The sequence below is a fragment of the Rosa rugosa genome, chromosome 7, assembly GCF_958449725.1.
Source record: "Rosa rugosa chromosome 7, drRosRugo1.1, whole genome shotgun sequence".
Classification (NCBI taxonomy): Eukaryota; Viridiplantae; Streptophyta; class Magnoliopsida; order Rosales; family Rosaceae; genus Rosa; species Rosa rugosa.
This window is the reverse complement of record NC_084826.1, coordinates 29,969,313-29,987,180: the sequence shown is the minus strand read 5'-3', so window position 1 is coordinate 29,987,180 and position 17,868 is coordinate 29,969,313. Positions and strand designations below refer to the sequence as shown.

The window sequence follows — 17,868 nt, the reverse complement described above, 5'->3', positions numbered from 1 at the left end:
TGACCTTGCTCTCAGAGCCATCAGCTTCGTTCTTGACGATGTCGCCCTTCTCGGACTCGCTTTGCTTCGCGAAACAAAAAACACAAATCAATTTCCTACAAAACCAAAACCTAAATTGCAAAACCTAATTTCAAGCGGTAAAAATTTACTGATGTGACTTTGGGACGGGGACGACCTAGTATAGCAGTCTTGACCTTGCTCTCTCTCAGAGCCATCAGCTTCAGTCTTGATGATGTCTCCTTTCTCGGACTCGATTTTCTTCGCGAAACAGTAAAACTACTACAAAAAACGGCTTTAAAGACGTTCGAAAAATGTCCTTGAAAAAAGCGTCATCTATCAAGGAGTCATTGTAAGTCACTTACAAGGACGTTGGAAAAACGTCCTCTATTATCTATAAAGACACTTAAAAAACATCCTCTAAACTCAAAATAAGTGTCCTCTAATGTATATTAGGACATTGAAAAATCATCCTTAAATCTCATGAAACTGTCATCTAATGTTTACTAAGACGCTAAAAAAAAGTCCTCAAATCTTAAAAAAAACGTCCTTGTATCTATTACATAACACAAAAAAAAAGAAGTTCTCATATCAATATAAAGTGTCCTTAAAAAGAGAAGAAGACAATTATAAAGCATTCTTGAAATCCCACAACAGATGTCCTTAGAAATGTAAGAGGACATTTATTTTATCCTTATAAATGTAACACAAGACTAGAAGCTACAATTACAATCAACTAAACAATTTATAATTACAAGTTCTTATCCTATGTAATTCTAGATGACAGTGGACATACAATTCACAAAACTCAACATGATCTGCAATAGCTTCAACAATCAATACCTGACAAACATGGAATAAATCATCATTACAACTTCATGATGAAAATCCTAACTTGCCGAATAAACATTGAATATAGACAAAATCAGAACAAGTTCAACCAAACTCTATAATTGTAATTTTTTTTTGATAAAAGGATAGCTTCATTAACTAAAGGCCAGAAGGCACATACATCAGATGCTGTCTCATACCTAAAATCTAGATGGCACAAGCCGCCAAGCAAAAGACAAGTACCTTCACTGTTAACACATATGCTCACTTATTGAGCCTAAACAACAAGAAATCAAGTCTTCACTACTAACCCCTCTTTGAAAAGTAAACCTAGTCGCCTAGAGACCTCAATTGGTGTACAACTAGAGTAAACTAAGAAGAAAGTAATAGAAGACCCAATTTCAAGTGGTAGGCAAGAGACCAGGAAAGCCTACGGCTTTCCTTTGCCCTTATCTCTAGGGCTAGAAACCGAACTTCCAATTGCAGTTACTGGGACGTTGGCTCTTGTTCTTACTTCTGGCGGTCTACCCATCTTCTTCTTCAGAGTGACAAGAGGCACATCATTGGCATCCTCGATCAAAGGTTTGCCAAGTAGAAAAGATTGGGAGGACCTGCACACAGGACCACCGTCAATCTTTCCCAGATCTGGGGCACTACCACCCGCTGCAAGAGTAAGAGGAGCAGCAAAGCTTGCTGTGGCGGCATCTATGGAGGCCATGGAGAGGAGGAAGCGATAGCAAGAGGCTAGAGGCTAGGGAAGGAGGCTTGGGTGCCGTAGAAGACTAGGTTGAGAGAAAAACTCTCCTAGGGTTTTTTTTTTCTTTCTAAACAATCAATTGTTTATATGCTGTCATGCATAAACTCTATAATTGTAATGAGTATAAAGAATATGAAGAAAATCAAGTTAATTAATCACAACATAGACAACTAGCTAGGAGCATTAACATGCAACTAGTCATATCAAGTCTCAGAAAAAGAAAGGCTCAATAAGCCCATAACCAACAAATTAAAATCCTTAATACAGACATCCTTATAATTTACCTGTTCGTGAATCTTCAATAACATTCAAGCTCCACCATTTATTCAATATTTGCAACAAGCAAACTGCTACCAGCAAATTAAGTGAAACATCTGTTTTATCAAACAATAAATATAAAATGAGCACAGACCTTATATTTTATTATATCAAGTTTAAAATAAACCACAAACTACAACTAAGGCCATTTAAATATCAAAGTTACATTAACAAGGATATGGTGTTCACATGATTATAAAAGTGTCTTTCTGAAGGGTATTGTTGTTCAGAACAAACCATTCCTTTTTCAAACTTGTACAAAGCTATGACCACATAATTAACCAAATTATTCTTCAAGAGCCACACAAAAGAACATGATTGAGACCATTCCAAAAAGAGTTTTGAAGCATTATCAGAAACTAAGAACAAAAGAGCAACTATCACCACAAGATCACATAATCAACAATTCAGCCCATTTATTGCTCACAAAAACTTGTTTTGACTCAGAAAGGGAACAACAATTTCAGCTTCAGTAGTAACCAACCACATAACCTTGTAGAATCAAAAGCACACATAACTACTACCAAATCATACTTCACAAAACAGAAATAATCCAGATTGTATTGACTCATACAAAGACCAATGTACAAGCAATAATACTAGTATTGACTCACAGTTGCATCCAGATTCAATTAAGCATATAATCAGATTTTATTACAGAGTTAACCAAACAAATCAACACTTCCCAAAATATTGTTTCACGAAAAGCCACACCCCAAAACAATAAAATGCACGAACCCACAAATATTGTTTTATCACAACAAATCCACCAACACATATTTATTTCACGTAAATATATATATACGTAAACATTCACTCAGGAATGCTACTAATACCAACTATAGTTTGCAGTTAACTAAATAACTCTCAAAACGATAAGGTAAACCCGTTCGTAAATGAACATTGTGAGATTACTCACCTTTGAATCCTGATGCGTCTTCTATACAGAACAGAGTAGCACAACCACAAAATATCCGTCCAAGAATACTTCGTCAAGTACCTAATCACATACGGTCTCAACTTAATACACAAATCACAAACGATTCAAGTCCGAAACCCCCGTTTTGAACTAAAATCCCCAAAAGTAACGCCAACCGAGGCTAAACCTCATCCGAGACCACCCCAAGGTCTCTGGAACACTTTTACGATCTCTATATCAAAACCACGAGTCGATCGGACAATCGAATCCACACAGATCGAAAACCGAATGGTTCGAAACAGTAAAAATCATAACATTTTCATACGATCTCCAAAAATTACGTATTATATATCGAAATGCTCGTATCGACGAGTAGATGATAAATAACACAAGAAACTGCTTCTTACATGGCTGGAATGCCGTCACAGCGCCGCCACAGGCGGTTGCACAACTACCACAACCACCGCCAAACGAAACTCAAAACCACCTTAATCCAACCGTCCAAAATGTCAAGAATACCAAGTAGAGCAACTTTAATACCTGGGGTTCAAGCCAACTCGGTCTAGATCGCTGCCTATCGCCGTCCAAAGCCCAATAATTACTATTCACGTTGAGTTGCAACTCCACATTGAGAATCGTTCGAAACCACCACCAAGGATCGACAGAGGAGGCTCCCACGAGAAGAACAAGCCAAGTTTGAGCCGCTGCCGTCGCCGGAACTGAGATTTCCGACCGGGTTCGACTGCGTCTAACTTCACTGCCTTGCAGCGCTGCCGTGAGCGTGAATCGCCACTACAGGATGCCACAGGGAGGAGTGCACGGTGGAGGCGAAGAGGTCTGTCCAGGTTTCAAGGCCGGAGGTCGCTGGAGTTGGAAATGGCGGCCGGGTAGGAACCGCGGGTCCGGGTTGGGTCAGTCGAAAAGAAGAGAGAGAACAGAGCGTTTGCAAGCTTCCGGAAAAGGAAACCCAAAATGAAAATAGTAACTTCCGAAAATGGAAAGTTCTATTTATAGTGGTTTCCAAAAAATATCCGAAACTTCTGCAGACCATAACTTTCAAATACGAACTCTGATTTTCGCGTTTCACATGTCCACGAACTTATATTGACGCGCTCTACGACTTTCGTGAAGGAAGTTTTCGGAGAAACCCAACGTATAAAAAGTCAACCTTCGCGCCCCCCTAAAACCATATTTTTCGAATAACAATTCGTCTGAAACACTTCCGCCTTATCCACGAACCACGAAATCGTCCAATAATCACTAATTAAATTCCAAAAAATATTCAGAAAATAATAATGAATTTCCAGGATACTACACCCAATTTCCTTGATTAAGTCCTCCTTTGCAACCTATGCCCCTATCAGAAAGCGGGGAGTTTCTGTACATATATTATAGTGAATTATCAATACAGGAGAGAATCCTGATTGCTAGATGACCCTATGCACCAAAATTCAAGATACCTCAGCAACTTTTCGTTGCTATTTATTTTTCGTTTAGCATTTCACTATATTTTCCCCCCATTTAGCATCTTCTGTGCTTAATTTGGTTGTTCAACATCTATATTTAGTGGCTATTTATCAGTTCTCTTGAATTGTTGTGTATACTTGCGATTTGAACTTGTGTAGTCACTCATTCTTACTTGTTTTATTATCACTGCTGCTAATGATAAATAGGCACTCTTTTTTTGCTTAGATATTTATGAGTTGCTGACCGTTACTCGAGGCACTTGGGATCCTAAATGAGATATGGCACCCAAAAGGGTCCGCTGTGTGAGAAGCAAATCGAATGCTGAAAAGTGAAAACCCCATGTGCTACCTATAACACATCAATTTTAGAGAAAATTAGACTTTCTAAGATCTGTGTGAACATGTGTGATGTGTGTGCGTGTTTTATTTTTATTTTTTTTGGGAGTTTGAGAGCAAATTCACTGTTCACCACCACCAGAATACCAACTATTGAGCAAGCCAATGCCTTTTGTGATAAAGCTGAAGGGAAAGCGGGTGTGAGAACCCTTGTTGCTTGAAGCTTATTATTTGAAGTCTTATTTTGTATATGTATATTTTGGACTTCCATCTGCAATAAGTATTTTTCATTAATTGTGAAATAGGGGATCGTGACGTTGTTCCGAGTAGAACTTGCTTCAAGGACATGGAAAGCATCTGGGATGATGTAGGTATATTTTGTAGCTTGAATGGCCATACAAGGGGATATTTTTAGCATTTCGTGCGTCTTTAAACAGATCTGTTAATGATATATATCAGTGTTCTAGGTAGCCTGGGCGTCCGTCTGGGCGGTCTCAATATATATATTTTTTTTCGCGACACCTAAACTCCAAATCGACGAAACCTAATCACCCAAGCCACCTCGCCTCTGCACCAGAGCTCTGCCCAAGCCACCTCACCTCTACACTGCAGCTCTCCCCAACCCACCGATCAAACCAATTCTGAACGTGAAACTGAAGTCGCGGTGGAGACAGCCATGGCTTTTCAAGCTTGACAAAAATTATGAAAGGGGAAGAGAAAGAGAGGATGGGAGCTCACCTTGGTCGATCGGAGCGAGAAGACAAGAGAATAGCAGAGAAGTGAATAGGGAACCAGATTAATCTGTCGAGTTTGACGATGAGTTTGCCGATGTCATCTGCTGGGTTCTCCAGATCTTTTTTTTTCTGGGACTCTGGTGGTCCAAGTAGTCGATCTGTTGGAGTACCTTAAGTTTGTGGTTCAACTTGAATAGGAAACCCATATTCAAGGTCAACTGTTTGACCGGCATTGGAAACAGGAGTAAACTATATTCCTATAAAATGTGTTTATTAATCTTATTATATATTATAGTAAGTCTTCATATATCTTCTAATAAAAAAGTCTTTATATATCATTTAAGTCTATGTATAGTTATATACTCTTTTTTATATTTTTATATGCTATAAAAATAAATAATAAATTCAAAAATACAAAACCGCCTAGGCGCTCCTCCCCAGCCCACCGCCCGACTAGCGCCTAGAGATTTTTCGAACCGTGATATATATATATTTGGCAGGACGCCTTGAATTTCACCCTAAAATTTGAAGTGGCCCTGCGGGGCCCACCTTAGAAGAAATTTTTCCAAAAATTTTGGCAGAACTTCCCCTAAAAATGGACTATCCAAAATCTGTAGAAAGACAATTAAACTTCTAAACAATCCATCCTTATTCTTCTGGAGCCACCCTGCTCCCCAAATCACAACATCTCCATTTCACAAAACAAATCTCAGCTCAAGAATATTAATCACATGGGTTATCAGAGCAATCTAATGCACAAGATATACAAGAAGATGGAATAGAAAGGTAAAGGATCGATACATTCTACAATGCGGAAGCTGTGACAGTTATGCCTCAACTCCATGTATTCATGAGCTCAACTAATCTAGCCTGCAAACTGGGCATTTGAAATCGAAGGCCCTAGGGAAAAGCATTTGAAAAAACCGTTAGAGTGAGTGAACAAATAATGCTTTCCCAAATTATTCTCTTAAAAACCTCGCATGCAGTAAAGTCTTGAAAATACTCTTAATCCTTATTTTTACTGAAATCTCAAACACGTATTGTAAAACCTCTCAAAAACCGTCTCAAAATCTCTTTAAAATATCCTATCAAGTACTTCAAAATCATTCTGAAATCTTGTAGTCTCAAAAATCTCGTTAAAACACCAAGGGATGCATTAGTGTTTATAGGGCCACTAGTTTGTGCAAGCTTCCTGTATATGAAATTGATTTTGGGTGGGGAAAACCAACATGGATTACTAGCCAAAGCAACCAGAAGAACATATTTATGTTGATTGATACAAAACGTGGCGATGGGATCGAAGCATGTGTGACACTCGACCATATTTGAGACTGATGAGGAGCTCCTTTCATTCGCTTTTCTAAACCCCAGTGTCAATCATCACTCTTGTATGTGAAACCATGTTATAACTTTAACAATTTCATGTATGTTGCGAATAAATTGTGTATGGAAGTGTGTTTCACTTAGAGGGGATAAAATAATTTGTGTATGAAAGTATGTATGCTATAGTGTGTTTCACTCTCACTTGATAGAGGATAAAACATGTGTATTATATATTTCTTCATTTGAATAATTCGAGTCAATTTTGAGTCAAATTTTAAGTAGGGTGTTTGTGTAATGAATCGCTCGACTCACTGGATCAAAAGATTACTGTATTTAAAAGAAGTTCTCAATCATAACTATTGACTTTTTAGAGAGATGGATGCATTTTCCAATCTAATTTCCTCCCGAATTAATTAAATGCAAAAAAAGGTGGTTTGAAGTTAGTAAAATAATTTTCTTTCAAGTCCCCAAGGAAAACCATTTCTGAAAATTTTCTCCAAAACGGGGGGCTGTTATGAAATATAATGATGCTGGAAGCCTGGAAGCTATATAAAGCCGAGGAAAACCGCAAAATTTAGAGACGACACGATCACTGCGACAGTGTGACGTGTTGAGCCCATTTTCGCTATTGCTGAGTAAGCCTAGCGCCGACTCGAAGCCATGATGAGATTCTTGTAAATCAGAATCGAGTCCACCCAAATCCATCTCTATTTCTCTCCAAGGAAAACATAGAACAAGAAAGGGACACGAAAACGTGGAGCGGGAAAGGTAAACGTCGTGTTCTGTTACTATGCGGGGACCATGAGGCCATGGTCCCTTTTCAAGCACTGCAGGCCTATGGAGTCACTGTTGACGCCGTCTGCCCCGATAGGAAAGCCAGTGGCTACTGTAGCACCGCCATTCATCAACACACTTCTGCTCACCAGGTCATCCATATATCATCACTTTTGACTGATAAACTAAGTAACCATACACTAGAACTAGTTTCTGTAAAAAAGAATGAAAGAGTGTGAAACTCAGAGTCTAGGTATATGTTTTTGACATGTTACAAATTGTGAAGGCTATTCTGATTATCTAATACCAATTCCTTTTGTTTGTTTTGGTATCTGCTTCTTCTTTTTCCATGCAGACTCATCCGGAATCACGTGGTCACAACTTTGCTCTAAATGCAACGTTTGATGACATTGCATATACCAACTAATGATGGAATAATTGTTAGAGTTCTAGCTTCAATTTGATAATGAACAAACCACAATCAATTAACACAATATAGATATTTGATTGAAAATTGCAGTAGCAGTTTGAAGCATAAACAGATGAACAAAAAACTCAGCAAACTTGTGTGCTTGAATTTTTTATCTGATTCACCTTTTACATCAACTAACACTTCCTTTATATAGGGTTCAAAGTTAACCTACAAAATATCTAGATTTGAACATATTAAACTAGATTAAACAAGTAAAATATCTAGCTTAATTTGAGTGGAATAAACAGTGCAGCAAGTGGTAGAAAATATCTTTCACTGCAGCTATTCACCACAGCTAAGTATTCTGCAGTTAACTCACTGTTGCATTTTCCTAGTTGGAGTAGGAAAACATTAATTCCAAAACTCTCTCTTAATGCTTTACTTCTTCATTCCAAGTAGACCTCTGAGGTATTCAAACCTCTCTCTTGGTAGAGGTTTGGTGAATATATCTGTAACTTGGTCTTCAGTATTGCAGTAGACCAAATCCACCTCATTCTCTTCGATCAACTGCATCCCTAATGTAGTGAAACTTCAAAGCAATATGCTTTGCCCTACTGTGATATACATGGTTCTTGCTCATGGCAATTGCAGACTTGTTATCACAGAGAATGGTTGTTGCATATTCTTGTTTCTCACCAAAATCTTCAATGACTCTTCTGAGCCAAATTGCTTGAGAAGTAGCAATATATGCAGACACATATTCAGCTTCAGCTGTAGATAGGGCCACTGATTTTTGCTTCTTTGAAGCCCAAGAGAATACACCAATGCCAAGTGTGAAAGTACCCAGATGTGCTTTTCAAATCATCAACACTGCCTCCCCAATCACTATCTCAAAAACCAAAGAGTTTTGGTTCTACATTCCTCTCGTACATAATTCCAAAGTCAATAGTACCTTGAATGTATCTCAGGATCCTCTTTGCAGCTCCATAGTGTATTTTGGTTGGTTTGTGCATAAATCTAGATAACAAACTTGCAGCATACATAAGGTCAGACCTTGTTGCTGTCAAGTAAAGCAAACTTCCCACTAAACTTCTGTATATACTTTCATCTGCACTACCACTTCCATTTTCTTTTTGAAATTTTTCATTGACAACTAGACGTGTTGCAACAGATTTGCAATCAACCATTTTGAACTTCTCTAGAATTGCCTTTGCATATTTTTTCTGTGTAATGAAGATTCTCTCTACTGATTGAACTATTTCAATTCCCAGAAAATAATGCATGATTCCCAAATCACTCATTTCATATTTCATCATCATATCAGACTTGAAATTTGAAATCATTTTTTCACAACTTCTAGTAAATACCAAATCATCAACATATAAGGAAACAATAAGAATACTTGATTTACCTTCAGTTTTTGTGTAAAGGGCAGGTTCATTTTCACTCCTTTGAAACCTTGTTTCTGTGAAATAGAAATCGATCTCACCATACCAAGCTCTTGGGGCTTGTTTCAAACCATAAAGAGCCTTCTTCAGTTTGTAAACCTTCTGCTCTTTACTCTTGATGAGGAAACCTTGTGGTTGTTTCACAAACACTTCTTCTTTTAACACTCCATTTAGAAATGTAGACTTTACATCTAGTTGGTGCAGAAACCAACCTCTTTGTGCAGCAATGGAAATTAGACATCTTATGGTCTCATGCCTTGCTACTGGTGCAAAAGTTTCATTGAAATCAACTCTCGGTATCTGTGAGTACCCTTTTGCCACCAATCTTGCTTTGTTTCTTTGTACAGAACCATCAACATTTAGCTTGGTTTTGTAAATCCACTTTAAACCAATAACATCTTTGTTATTTGGTTTGTCAAGCTCCCATGTATTGTTGCCGGCCAACTTGATAGCTTATAAACTCTAAGTACCCCAGCACCTCGTCCACTGTTCTTAACATTTTTCCAAAATCTCAAAATTTCCCTTCACTCTGTTATTGACCTGCTGCACCACACACACGTGTACCGCGGCCATGTTGGAAAACTGCTCCCGTAGAGGTGACCTGTTTTTTTTGACAACTCCTGTAGAGGTGACTAAATAGCGGGATCGATCTCTTTCTAATATTTGGCACATGCATGTCCTCAGTGTAATTGATATCATATCCATTATGTTAAATATATTATCTTTTAGGAGGTATCTAGAGACTAGAGAGTGCGATCTCTTTCTAATTTTGTCTTTTACATGCCTTATATATTCTGTTGGTCCATCCGTTTATTTGTTGTTTGTTTTTTCGGGCAAAGGAAGTGTACTAGTTCAGTCCAGAAATTCTTCCAGTTCCATAGAATCCGAGTCCACATCATCTCTCAGAAATGAAGCGCAGGGTGTTGATGCTGTGCGGGGACTACATGGAAGATCAGGAGGCCATGGTCCCTTTTCAAGCGTTGCAGGCCTTTGGAGTTGCCGTCGATGCCGTCTGTCCCGGAAAGAAAGCCGGCGACATCTGCCGCACCGCCATTAATCAACGCTCTCCTTCTCACCAGGTTCCTCCTCCTCCATTGATCACCTCTTCTTTTTATTTTATTGATCATCCAAAACTTGAATTTTGATGCACTCAATGCTTACTTAGTTTAAGTCGGAAATCATTGGAAGATTTGCAATCTGTTAATAAGTTTGACTTGTCCTTTGGAGTCTGCATGTTTGCTTAATTATGATTCTTCTTGTGAATAAAGCAAATCTAGTAGATTGACTTGACAGATTATCAATAAGGCCATACACTAGTTAAGTATCATTATTGTATGGCTTAGATGCCTTAGACTAGTGACTAAACAAGGAAAACTCTTCCTTTTCAAATGACTAAAAACTTGTTAATCTTGGAGGGAGTCTCAAAATCTATTCTTTTGTTTGTCTTTCTTTCTTTTCTGGCCAAGATTATCTCTTTTCCATTGACCATTGAAAAAGTTGGTTTATGGTTTTCTTCTTGGGTAGGAATGTTGGAATGTCAATCCCCAGCTTACTGTGAAGTCAATTGGATATTTAAGCTTACTGGACATATAGTCTAAAATATTGTGATTATACCTTAATTGGCTTAATTAGGATTGTTTTAGGAAGGTGTGGTCACCTCGTAAATATAAACTTTTAGCTTGCTTTTGATCCAAATATTCTAAATATGCTTTCTACACTACTTATCTACTTCCAAGAAACCCAACCTGTGTACAGATTGGTGGTTTTTCCAGTTAAGATAGAAGCATCTCATTGAAATTAGATATATAACAGATTTTTTTACACTTTAAGTACCTAGATATTTTATGATGTGATATTAATGTACTCACATTTGTATCCCTCCGTTTTTGTCAAACTTAGAGCTATTTTTATGTATTGAAGTTCTAAATTTTAAAGCTGCTGGCCTTGCAACTTAGAGTTCAACTAGTTTTATTTCAAAGCTTTACTTGACATGGTAACATTTCGTTTTCAGATTCATTAAGAAGGCAATCTTTTAAGTTTGATTATACTAAGTTATTTTCAAGATCAAACTAGAGCTATCTATGTAATCAATGTATGCATCGCAAAAATGCAAGACATTATTGTTAACATAATGCCTTAGTTTGTCATAGTTGCTGTGCTCTTGTGATAGGAACATAAGACGTCAATGCTTGCAATTCTTAGATATGGGACATGTTGCTTATGCAAGATTTGAGAATATGTAGACTGGAAATAAATATTTTGAAGTCTATGAGATAGCATCCTTTCCATGTTTGATTTGCCCTTTGGAGTGTGCATCAGCCAATATATGCTTGCTTATGATTTGGATTTACAGAGAAGAGCAATAAATATTATTATGGAGTTTAGCCAATAGTTGTGCTTTAGCTTTAGTGGACTATATACTCATGCTTAGATTTGCTTGGATTTGACAAATTTCAGTAGGAAATATCTAACTTAGCCTTCCACAAATATTCTTGATTTAGTCCGCATGCATTATATGTTTATTTACAGTAGCGTTCACCTGAACACTTGGTGACCAGATAATTTGTGTTCATCCACACTTTAATTTCAATGGTTGGGAGTAAAACAGTAAAAACACATTCAATTTAATCTCAGCCCTTGAACCTAAATCCAGAGGATGACCACAAATTCCCTGGTCATCTGGCGATCAAGTGTACCGGACCGTGTTTATGTATAAATGCTGTTGTATGATCTTTTGATAGCAACCTAAGTTGAATTTGTGAAAGTCAAATGGAGAACATTGATCCTTGCATTTATCACTAATAAATTGGCACCAACTCTAGTTTGTGAGGAAATTAAGCTATATGGCAAAAGTAAAGGAGGAATGGTTACAACTATCAGGAGTTGGGGAACTATGCAATGCTTTCTCACTCATTATGAGATCGATAACCGACCTGTAATGAGAGCTTGGATGAAACCACGCCTAATTAGGGCGGAATGGTTGGGTGCATCTATTGGAGTCTATTGACCCAAGATTTTAGTCACTTCTTGGGTATAAGTCATACTAAATGGATATTCGAAGGATGATTTAATGACCCTAACAGTGGCTTCGTGCAACCTTCATCAAATCTGCAGTGACTAAGTGGACATATATCTAAATATACATGGCGTAGGGACGCTAATTGAATCACTTAGTTGATGCGGAGAAGGTCTAATGCCCAATAGCTTTGGGAAGGAGCAGCTACCTATCTCATGTAAATCCTCTTGGTCGCTTTTTATCCAGTTATTCTCATCCCTTGTATCTAGTATGTCCAACTGGGTATGCCTTCATGACTGGATGCACTGAGATCACAAAGTTAGGCTTGTAATAGTCCTCATTGAGTTTATTTTCGATGTCCAAGAAAACAAAGGTTTCCCATGCCTAAGTCTAGGTGTAGGGACTGTCTTTGGTTCTGATGGCAGTGCCTAAAATTAAGGTACAGGGATAAGGAGGTTTCCTATGTCTCCCTTTGTTCTGAGGTGGTGCTTACTCTTGGCACCTGGTCTATTGTTATTTGACTGCTGTTCTACTGTATGATTGGGTCTAGTTTCTGCATATGCACCATGGTACTGTCTAGGTTTACATAAATTTCACTTTAGTATTTTATATTCTTATTTTGTTCTTGTTCATTACGTGCTGCCACCACTCTTATTGTCCTCCTGTTGGATCGAGAGTCTGCCCACTACTTCTGAGGGGCATATAGGGGGAGACCCACTCAAGGAGGACGTTCTCTGATGCCATATATCATTTTTGGTCCAATCCAAAGGTGGGTAGGGCGATCTACTGTAGATTCACATCCACAAAAAAATTCCAACTGTTGCATCCTAGTAAGTCTGTAACACAAATGGAGTTACATTTGGGAATCAGAGTCCCTCCACCTTGTGGTGTGTGAATCCCAGTATATGCACCCTCGTGCGTGGTGGGACTGACAATACTAGAGGCAATAGCAGACATGACGGTGTTGTTATGCCTTTAGAATCCCATTTCACCTGGATTGAGAGGGTATATGGGAGTTGCATGTACAATTGAGAATCCCATTAGATTGGCTTTTTAGAGTGGGTAATACACACATGCATGTAGGTTTGATTAAGGCCGTCTGTGTCTTCCGTGATGTATGAAGGAGTTAATATTTGCGAGCTACATGATTCATATAATTAACTGTTAGACACCAATGAGTTTTCTGAATCCCATTTATTAGCTTCGAATGGAGGAATATCGGAAAGCAAAAGGAGCAAAAACTACATAGGGGTGCGGGCTGGAAGAAATCTGGGAGAGTTTGGCTCTGGTGTGCTTTGTAGGTTTCTATGTCAGTGGGATTCGAAGATTTAACTCTTTCCTCAATTACTCTAGACTGCAATGCAGCTCCTGCTGCAGCTGTAGGGTGACAGTTCTGTTTCCACTAGGTTTTTGTTCAGGTCATACAGATTCTTCCAGTATCTACTCTGTTTCCAGTATCTACTCTCTTTGTTGTGATACATCCAGGCTGGCCATGACCGGTAATGGACTTATGAACAGAGCACAAGATCATGCCTAAGTGAAATAATTGCCCTATCATCAAAACAATCAGAACTAATCTAGAGATGTTTTTGTTTGTTTTGTTGGTCTGGTTCTAGAGTGACTAAGAGTGTGTTCTCCCAAGGTCCAAAAAAGCAGGAATTTACAACCATAGTACATTAACTTCATTCTCACAGACAAGGAAATTTGCAACAGATCCAGTAGAATATCTTTGCGAAGAAATCACCCTATAAGTTCCACATCTACATGATAATAATTGACCAACAAGGTTTTCTAATCAATGATCTGTCTTTGTAATGTACATATAATTACAAATCATGAAAGCTATATTTATTTCCTGCCCCTTTTGTTTTACTCTGTTTCTTGTTTTCATAAGTATTCTTTTTGTTGCAGACATATTCCCAATCACGTGGTCATAATTTTACACTCAATGCAACATTCAATGACGTTGAAGCTGACAATTATGATGGATTAATAATCCCAGGAGGGCGGGCTCCTGAATATCTTGCTGTTGATGCATCAGTTGTAGATTTGGTGAAAAAATTTACGGACTCCACAAAGGCAATTGCAGCTATTTGCCATGGCCAATTGGTCCTAGCAGCTGCTGGCTCGGTTAAAGGTCGAAAGTGCACAGCTTATCCTTCTTTGGGACCTGTACTTGTTGCTGCAGGTGCTAACTGGGTGGAACCAGAGACCATGGCTGCGTGTGTTGTTGATGGTAACATAATCACAGGGGCTACATATAAAGGCCATCCCGAGTTCATTAGGGCTTTTGTGAAGGCACTAGGAGGCAACGTAACTGGTCCAGATAGAAGAGTTCTGTTTCTCTGTGGAGTAAGTTTTAGTTTCCTCATTTAGATTTATTTCCATTTGTAGTGCAATGCCAAACATATGATCATGCTGGAGTTAAAACACAAGGGTTATGCCCCCGATTTGCTGGAAACCCAGCATAAGCAAATATGAATACGGTGGTCTAAAAGTCCTTTTTGTTGACTGCTGGATACTGTGCATTAGACGGTCAATATATGCAATCCATAAACATACATGCATTATTTGGCATACAAATAACTTCAACAAAGAGAGTTGATGTAGATGTAGCCTTGACATATTCTATCAAAGAGAGAGGGTAGGAAGCCTGATTGAACTTTATGAGATGCATCGTAAATCTCATATTGTTGGATTCCGTGATTAGTTCCATGGCTGTATGCCACACGAGTATATTGGTGGTTTTTTAATTGGTGGAATGGTAGGCCTATTTGGTCACATTTCACAATTGAACACCTATTTATGTGTTGCCAGTTTGAGTTTTTTGCATGTCAATTTGATTTTGACTAGGAATTGTGACACAACCAAACAGTCATTGAAATACCTTGGAGAAGAATCGTAAAAACTAATGACAAATAGTTCAGTTTCTTGACTTCTTCATTGTGCTGATTCACGTTCCCCTCTAAGAGTAAACTCTTAGTTGTTAATTTTGGGTTCTTTATGTTGTTGATCTTTGGTTAACTGTTACTCTTAAAATTATTAAACAAAGACGTATTTTGTTAATTTAACCTGTGGTATGTCACATTATATTATCATTTTTACTATTACTTACTATAACTATTATTATTGTTATTTTTTTATTCTGGCTGTTTCTATTCACTTACCCGCCTAATCTTGTTTTGGCTTGTCCAACATTGATAGTGCTTAGAAAATCATAATGATGCAATACTTATTAGGATGACAAGAAAGAGCACTTCATGGAAATGAATCAGTAATAATTTACCCCACTAAGTGCTCTTTCATATTTTCATGTAATTGGTGCGGTGTGTAAGATCCTAGAAGCGCATTACTACATTAGTTGCCTTCCAGGGGCAGCTCTTGTAATTCACTTTTGTTGTTATTATCATTTTCAGACTTTGATGTTACCTTAATATAGCCACCTGGCAATATGCATAGGCTTTCCCTGTTAGCTTTTACTTTTAAAACTTGTATATTGTGGATATACTGTTGAATGTGCTGATCACTACTGGCATTTTTTACATTTCTTTGCTCTACCCCAAAACCTCTCTTTAACACACTGATATGATCAAAGTAGAAGCTAACAGCTCATCATATATGCAATTGTAGCCTTTTGTTGCCCCCTTCTTTTGGTCCCTATCCATGTATGTTGTTTTATGGTTCTCTGTCCAGAATGTCCTACATCACAATATTCTAATATCTATATTCTGAATCAAATTAGTGCTTGTTCAACAAAATCAGGATTGGCTACTCTTTCGAAAACAGAAATAATTGAGTAAACCCATGATAAGGTAAAAGGGGTATATGAATTACTGCTTGTCTACATATGATCTGCCAATGACTAGTCTTAGATGTCTCAAAGTTACTAACTTTCACATTCTATCCTCAATATTTGTAGGACTTCATGGAAGATTATGAGGTAACTGTGCCTTTTCAGTCGCTTCAAGCTCTAGGGTGCCATGTTGATGGAGCATGCCCCAAGAAGAAAGCTGGTGATATGTGCGCAACTGCTGTCCATGATTTTGAAGGTGATCAAACCTACAGTGAGAAGCCAGGATATAATTTCACTTTAACAGCTGATTTTGAAGGTATAGATGCCTCCAGTTATGATGCTCTTGTAATCCCTGGCGGTCGGGCTCCAGAATATTTGGCACTAGATAAGAAAGTTATTGAACTAGTGAAACAAATTATGGAAGCCAAGAAACCAGTTGCATCGATCTGCCATGGGCAGCAGATTCTAGCTGCTGCTGGCGTTCTACAGGTAGGCTATTGACACAAGTGTCTTTAGTACATAGGAGCAACATGGTATTCATTTGAAATTCAAGGAGTATTTTCATTTTCTTTTTTTAGTCATGGTGCACCCTTTGTTTCCTGAAATTTCATCTTTTTTCCAATTTGGTCCTTTCTCTTTCTTGATTTTCATCCTTAAGAAAGTTGAATTTTGGAACCAAATAGGAGGTACTGACTTAAAGAGGCTACATGTATAAAATACCCAATTAAATTATAAAGTGGATAAGCGCGTCTTTAGTACCCTATATATAGTCAAGTTCAAGCTAAGCTTTGCTGGTAAACGTTTTTATAACATTTTATGAACTTGCCCATATTTTCTTCTGTTCTTCAGATCAAGTAAATGGTACCAAGTAAGGAAAAAGGGAGAAACAGCTTCTACTTTAGAAACAAGCAGACAAGTTTTTCTTTGTACCACGTTTCTGTTGTGATCTATTTGTAACTGCTAACTTTGAAGTATTAGTTATTTGTGGAGGGCAGAGAGCTTCATTTCCATTTGCAGAGATGTAGTGGTTAATAAAATTCTCATTAGGCTGTCCTTTTACTATGTCTTAATTATTTGTAATTTGCTACATTTCAGGGAAGGAATTGCACTGCATACCCTGCGGTGAAGCTTAATGTGATTTTGTCAGGAGCAACATGGCTTGAACCCAATCCAATACATCGTTGCTTCACTGATGGGAATTTGGTGACTGGAGCGGCTTGGCCAGGCCACCCGGAGTTCATCTCGCAATTGATGGCATTGCTGGATGTTGGAGTATCATTTTAGTTGCTATTACCAGGTCATCCTTTACGTGTAAAATGTACCTTTACTACAGTAATCCATCAAAGAGTAATAACATGTATGAGACAAAGGGAAGATGATACTGTGTTGTAATTTATACATGACACGAACCATGCACCTTTGCTTGGGAAATGGAAACTCACCATGTTTTTAAGTTCTTTCAAATAAATTGATGGAACTTTTGTTTAATCACTTTTAGGCCTCTGAGCTCTCTTTTTCTCTTGGTCTGAATATATATGGCCATGTCGACTTGAGATTGTATTAGCATATGTTTTCACAATCTTCCTCTAGCAGTCTAGCTGATATGAAAGTAATCATGATATTAGTTAGATTTTTTTTCTTGCATAAAGAATTTAGTTGCAAGCTTGACAATGGCATCTGTTAAAGACTGTCCAGCATGTAAACTCTTGCAACTAAAGGATCAAAGCTTGTGATCATCTGAAAA

At 37.9% G+C, this 17,868-nt stretch overlaps 1 protein-coding gene and 1 long non-coding RNA gene across 2 annotated transcripts; both read left to right on the top strand.

Moving 5' to 3' along the window:
* Positions 1 to 3,733: 3,733 nt before the first annotated feature.
* On the top strand, positions 3,734 to 5,691 carry LOC133723426 (uncharacterized). Its single transcript, XR_009853001.1, has 2 exons — positions 3,734 to 4,824; positions 4,930 to 5,691. It is a non-coding gene; the product is annotated as an uncharacterized LOC133723426 (long non-coding RNA).
* Positions 5,692 to 10,123: 4,432 nt separating this feature from the next.
* Positions 10,124 to 17,615, top strand: LOC133720839 (protein DJ-1 homolog D-like). The gene is made up of 4 exons (XM_062147318.1): positions 10,124 to 10,394; positions 14,243 to 14,683; positions 16,251 to 16,613; positions 17,220 to 17,615. Exons 1-4 carry the CDS (start codon positions 10,224 to 10,226, stop codon positions 17,406 to 17,408), a joined length of 1,164 nt encoding a protein of 387 aa, XP_062003302.1. The 5' UTR covers positions 10,124 to 10,223; the 3' UTR covers positions 17,409 to 17,615.
* Positions 17,616 to 17,868: the final 253 nt, after the last annotated feature.

Bases quoted from the DNA above. Each gene is read 5' to 3' on its own strand.
- LOC133720839 (XM_062147318.1), top strand. From the start codon at position 10,224: ATGAAGCGCAGGGTGTTGATGCTGTGCGGGGACTACATGGAAGATCAG. The intron at 14,684-16,250 runs GTAAGTTTTAGT...CAATATTTGTAG, and splicing joins GAGTTCTGTTTCTCTGTGGA to GACTTCATGGAAGATTATGA. The intron at 16,614-17,219 runs GTAGGCTATTGA...GCTACATTTCAG, and splicing joins CTGCTGCTGGCGTTCTACAG to GGAAGGAATTGCACTGCATA.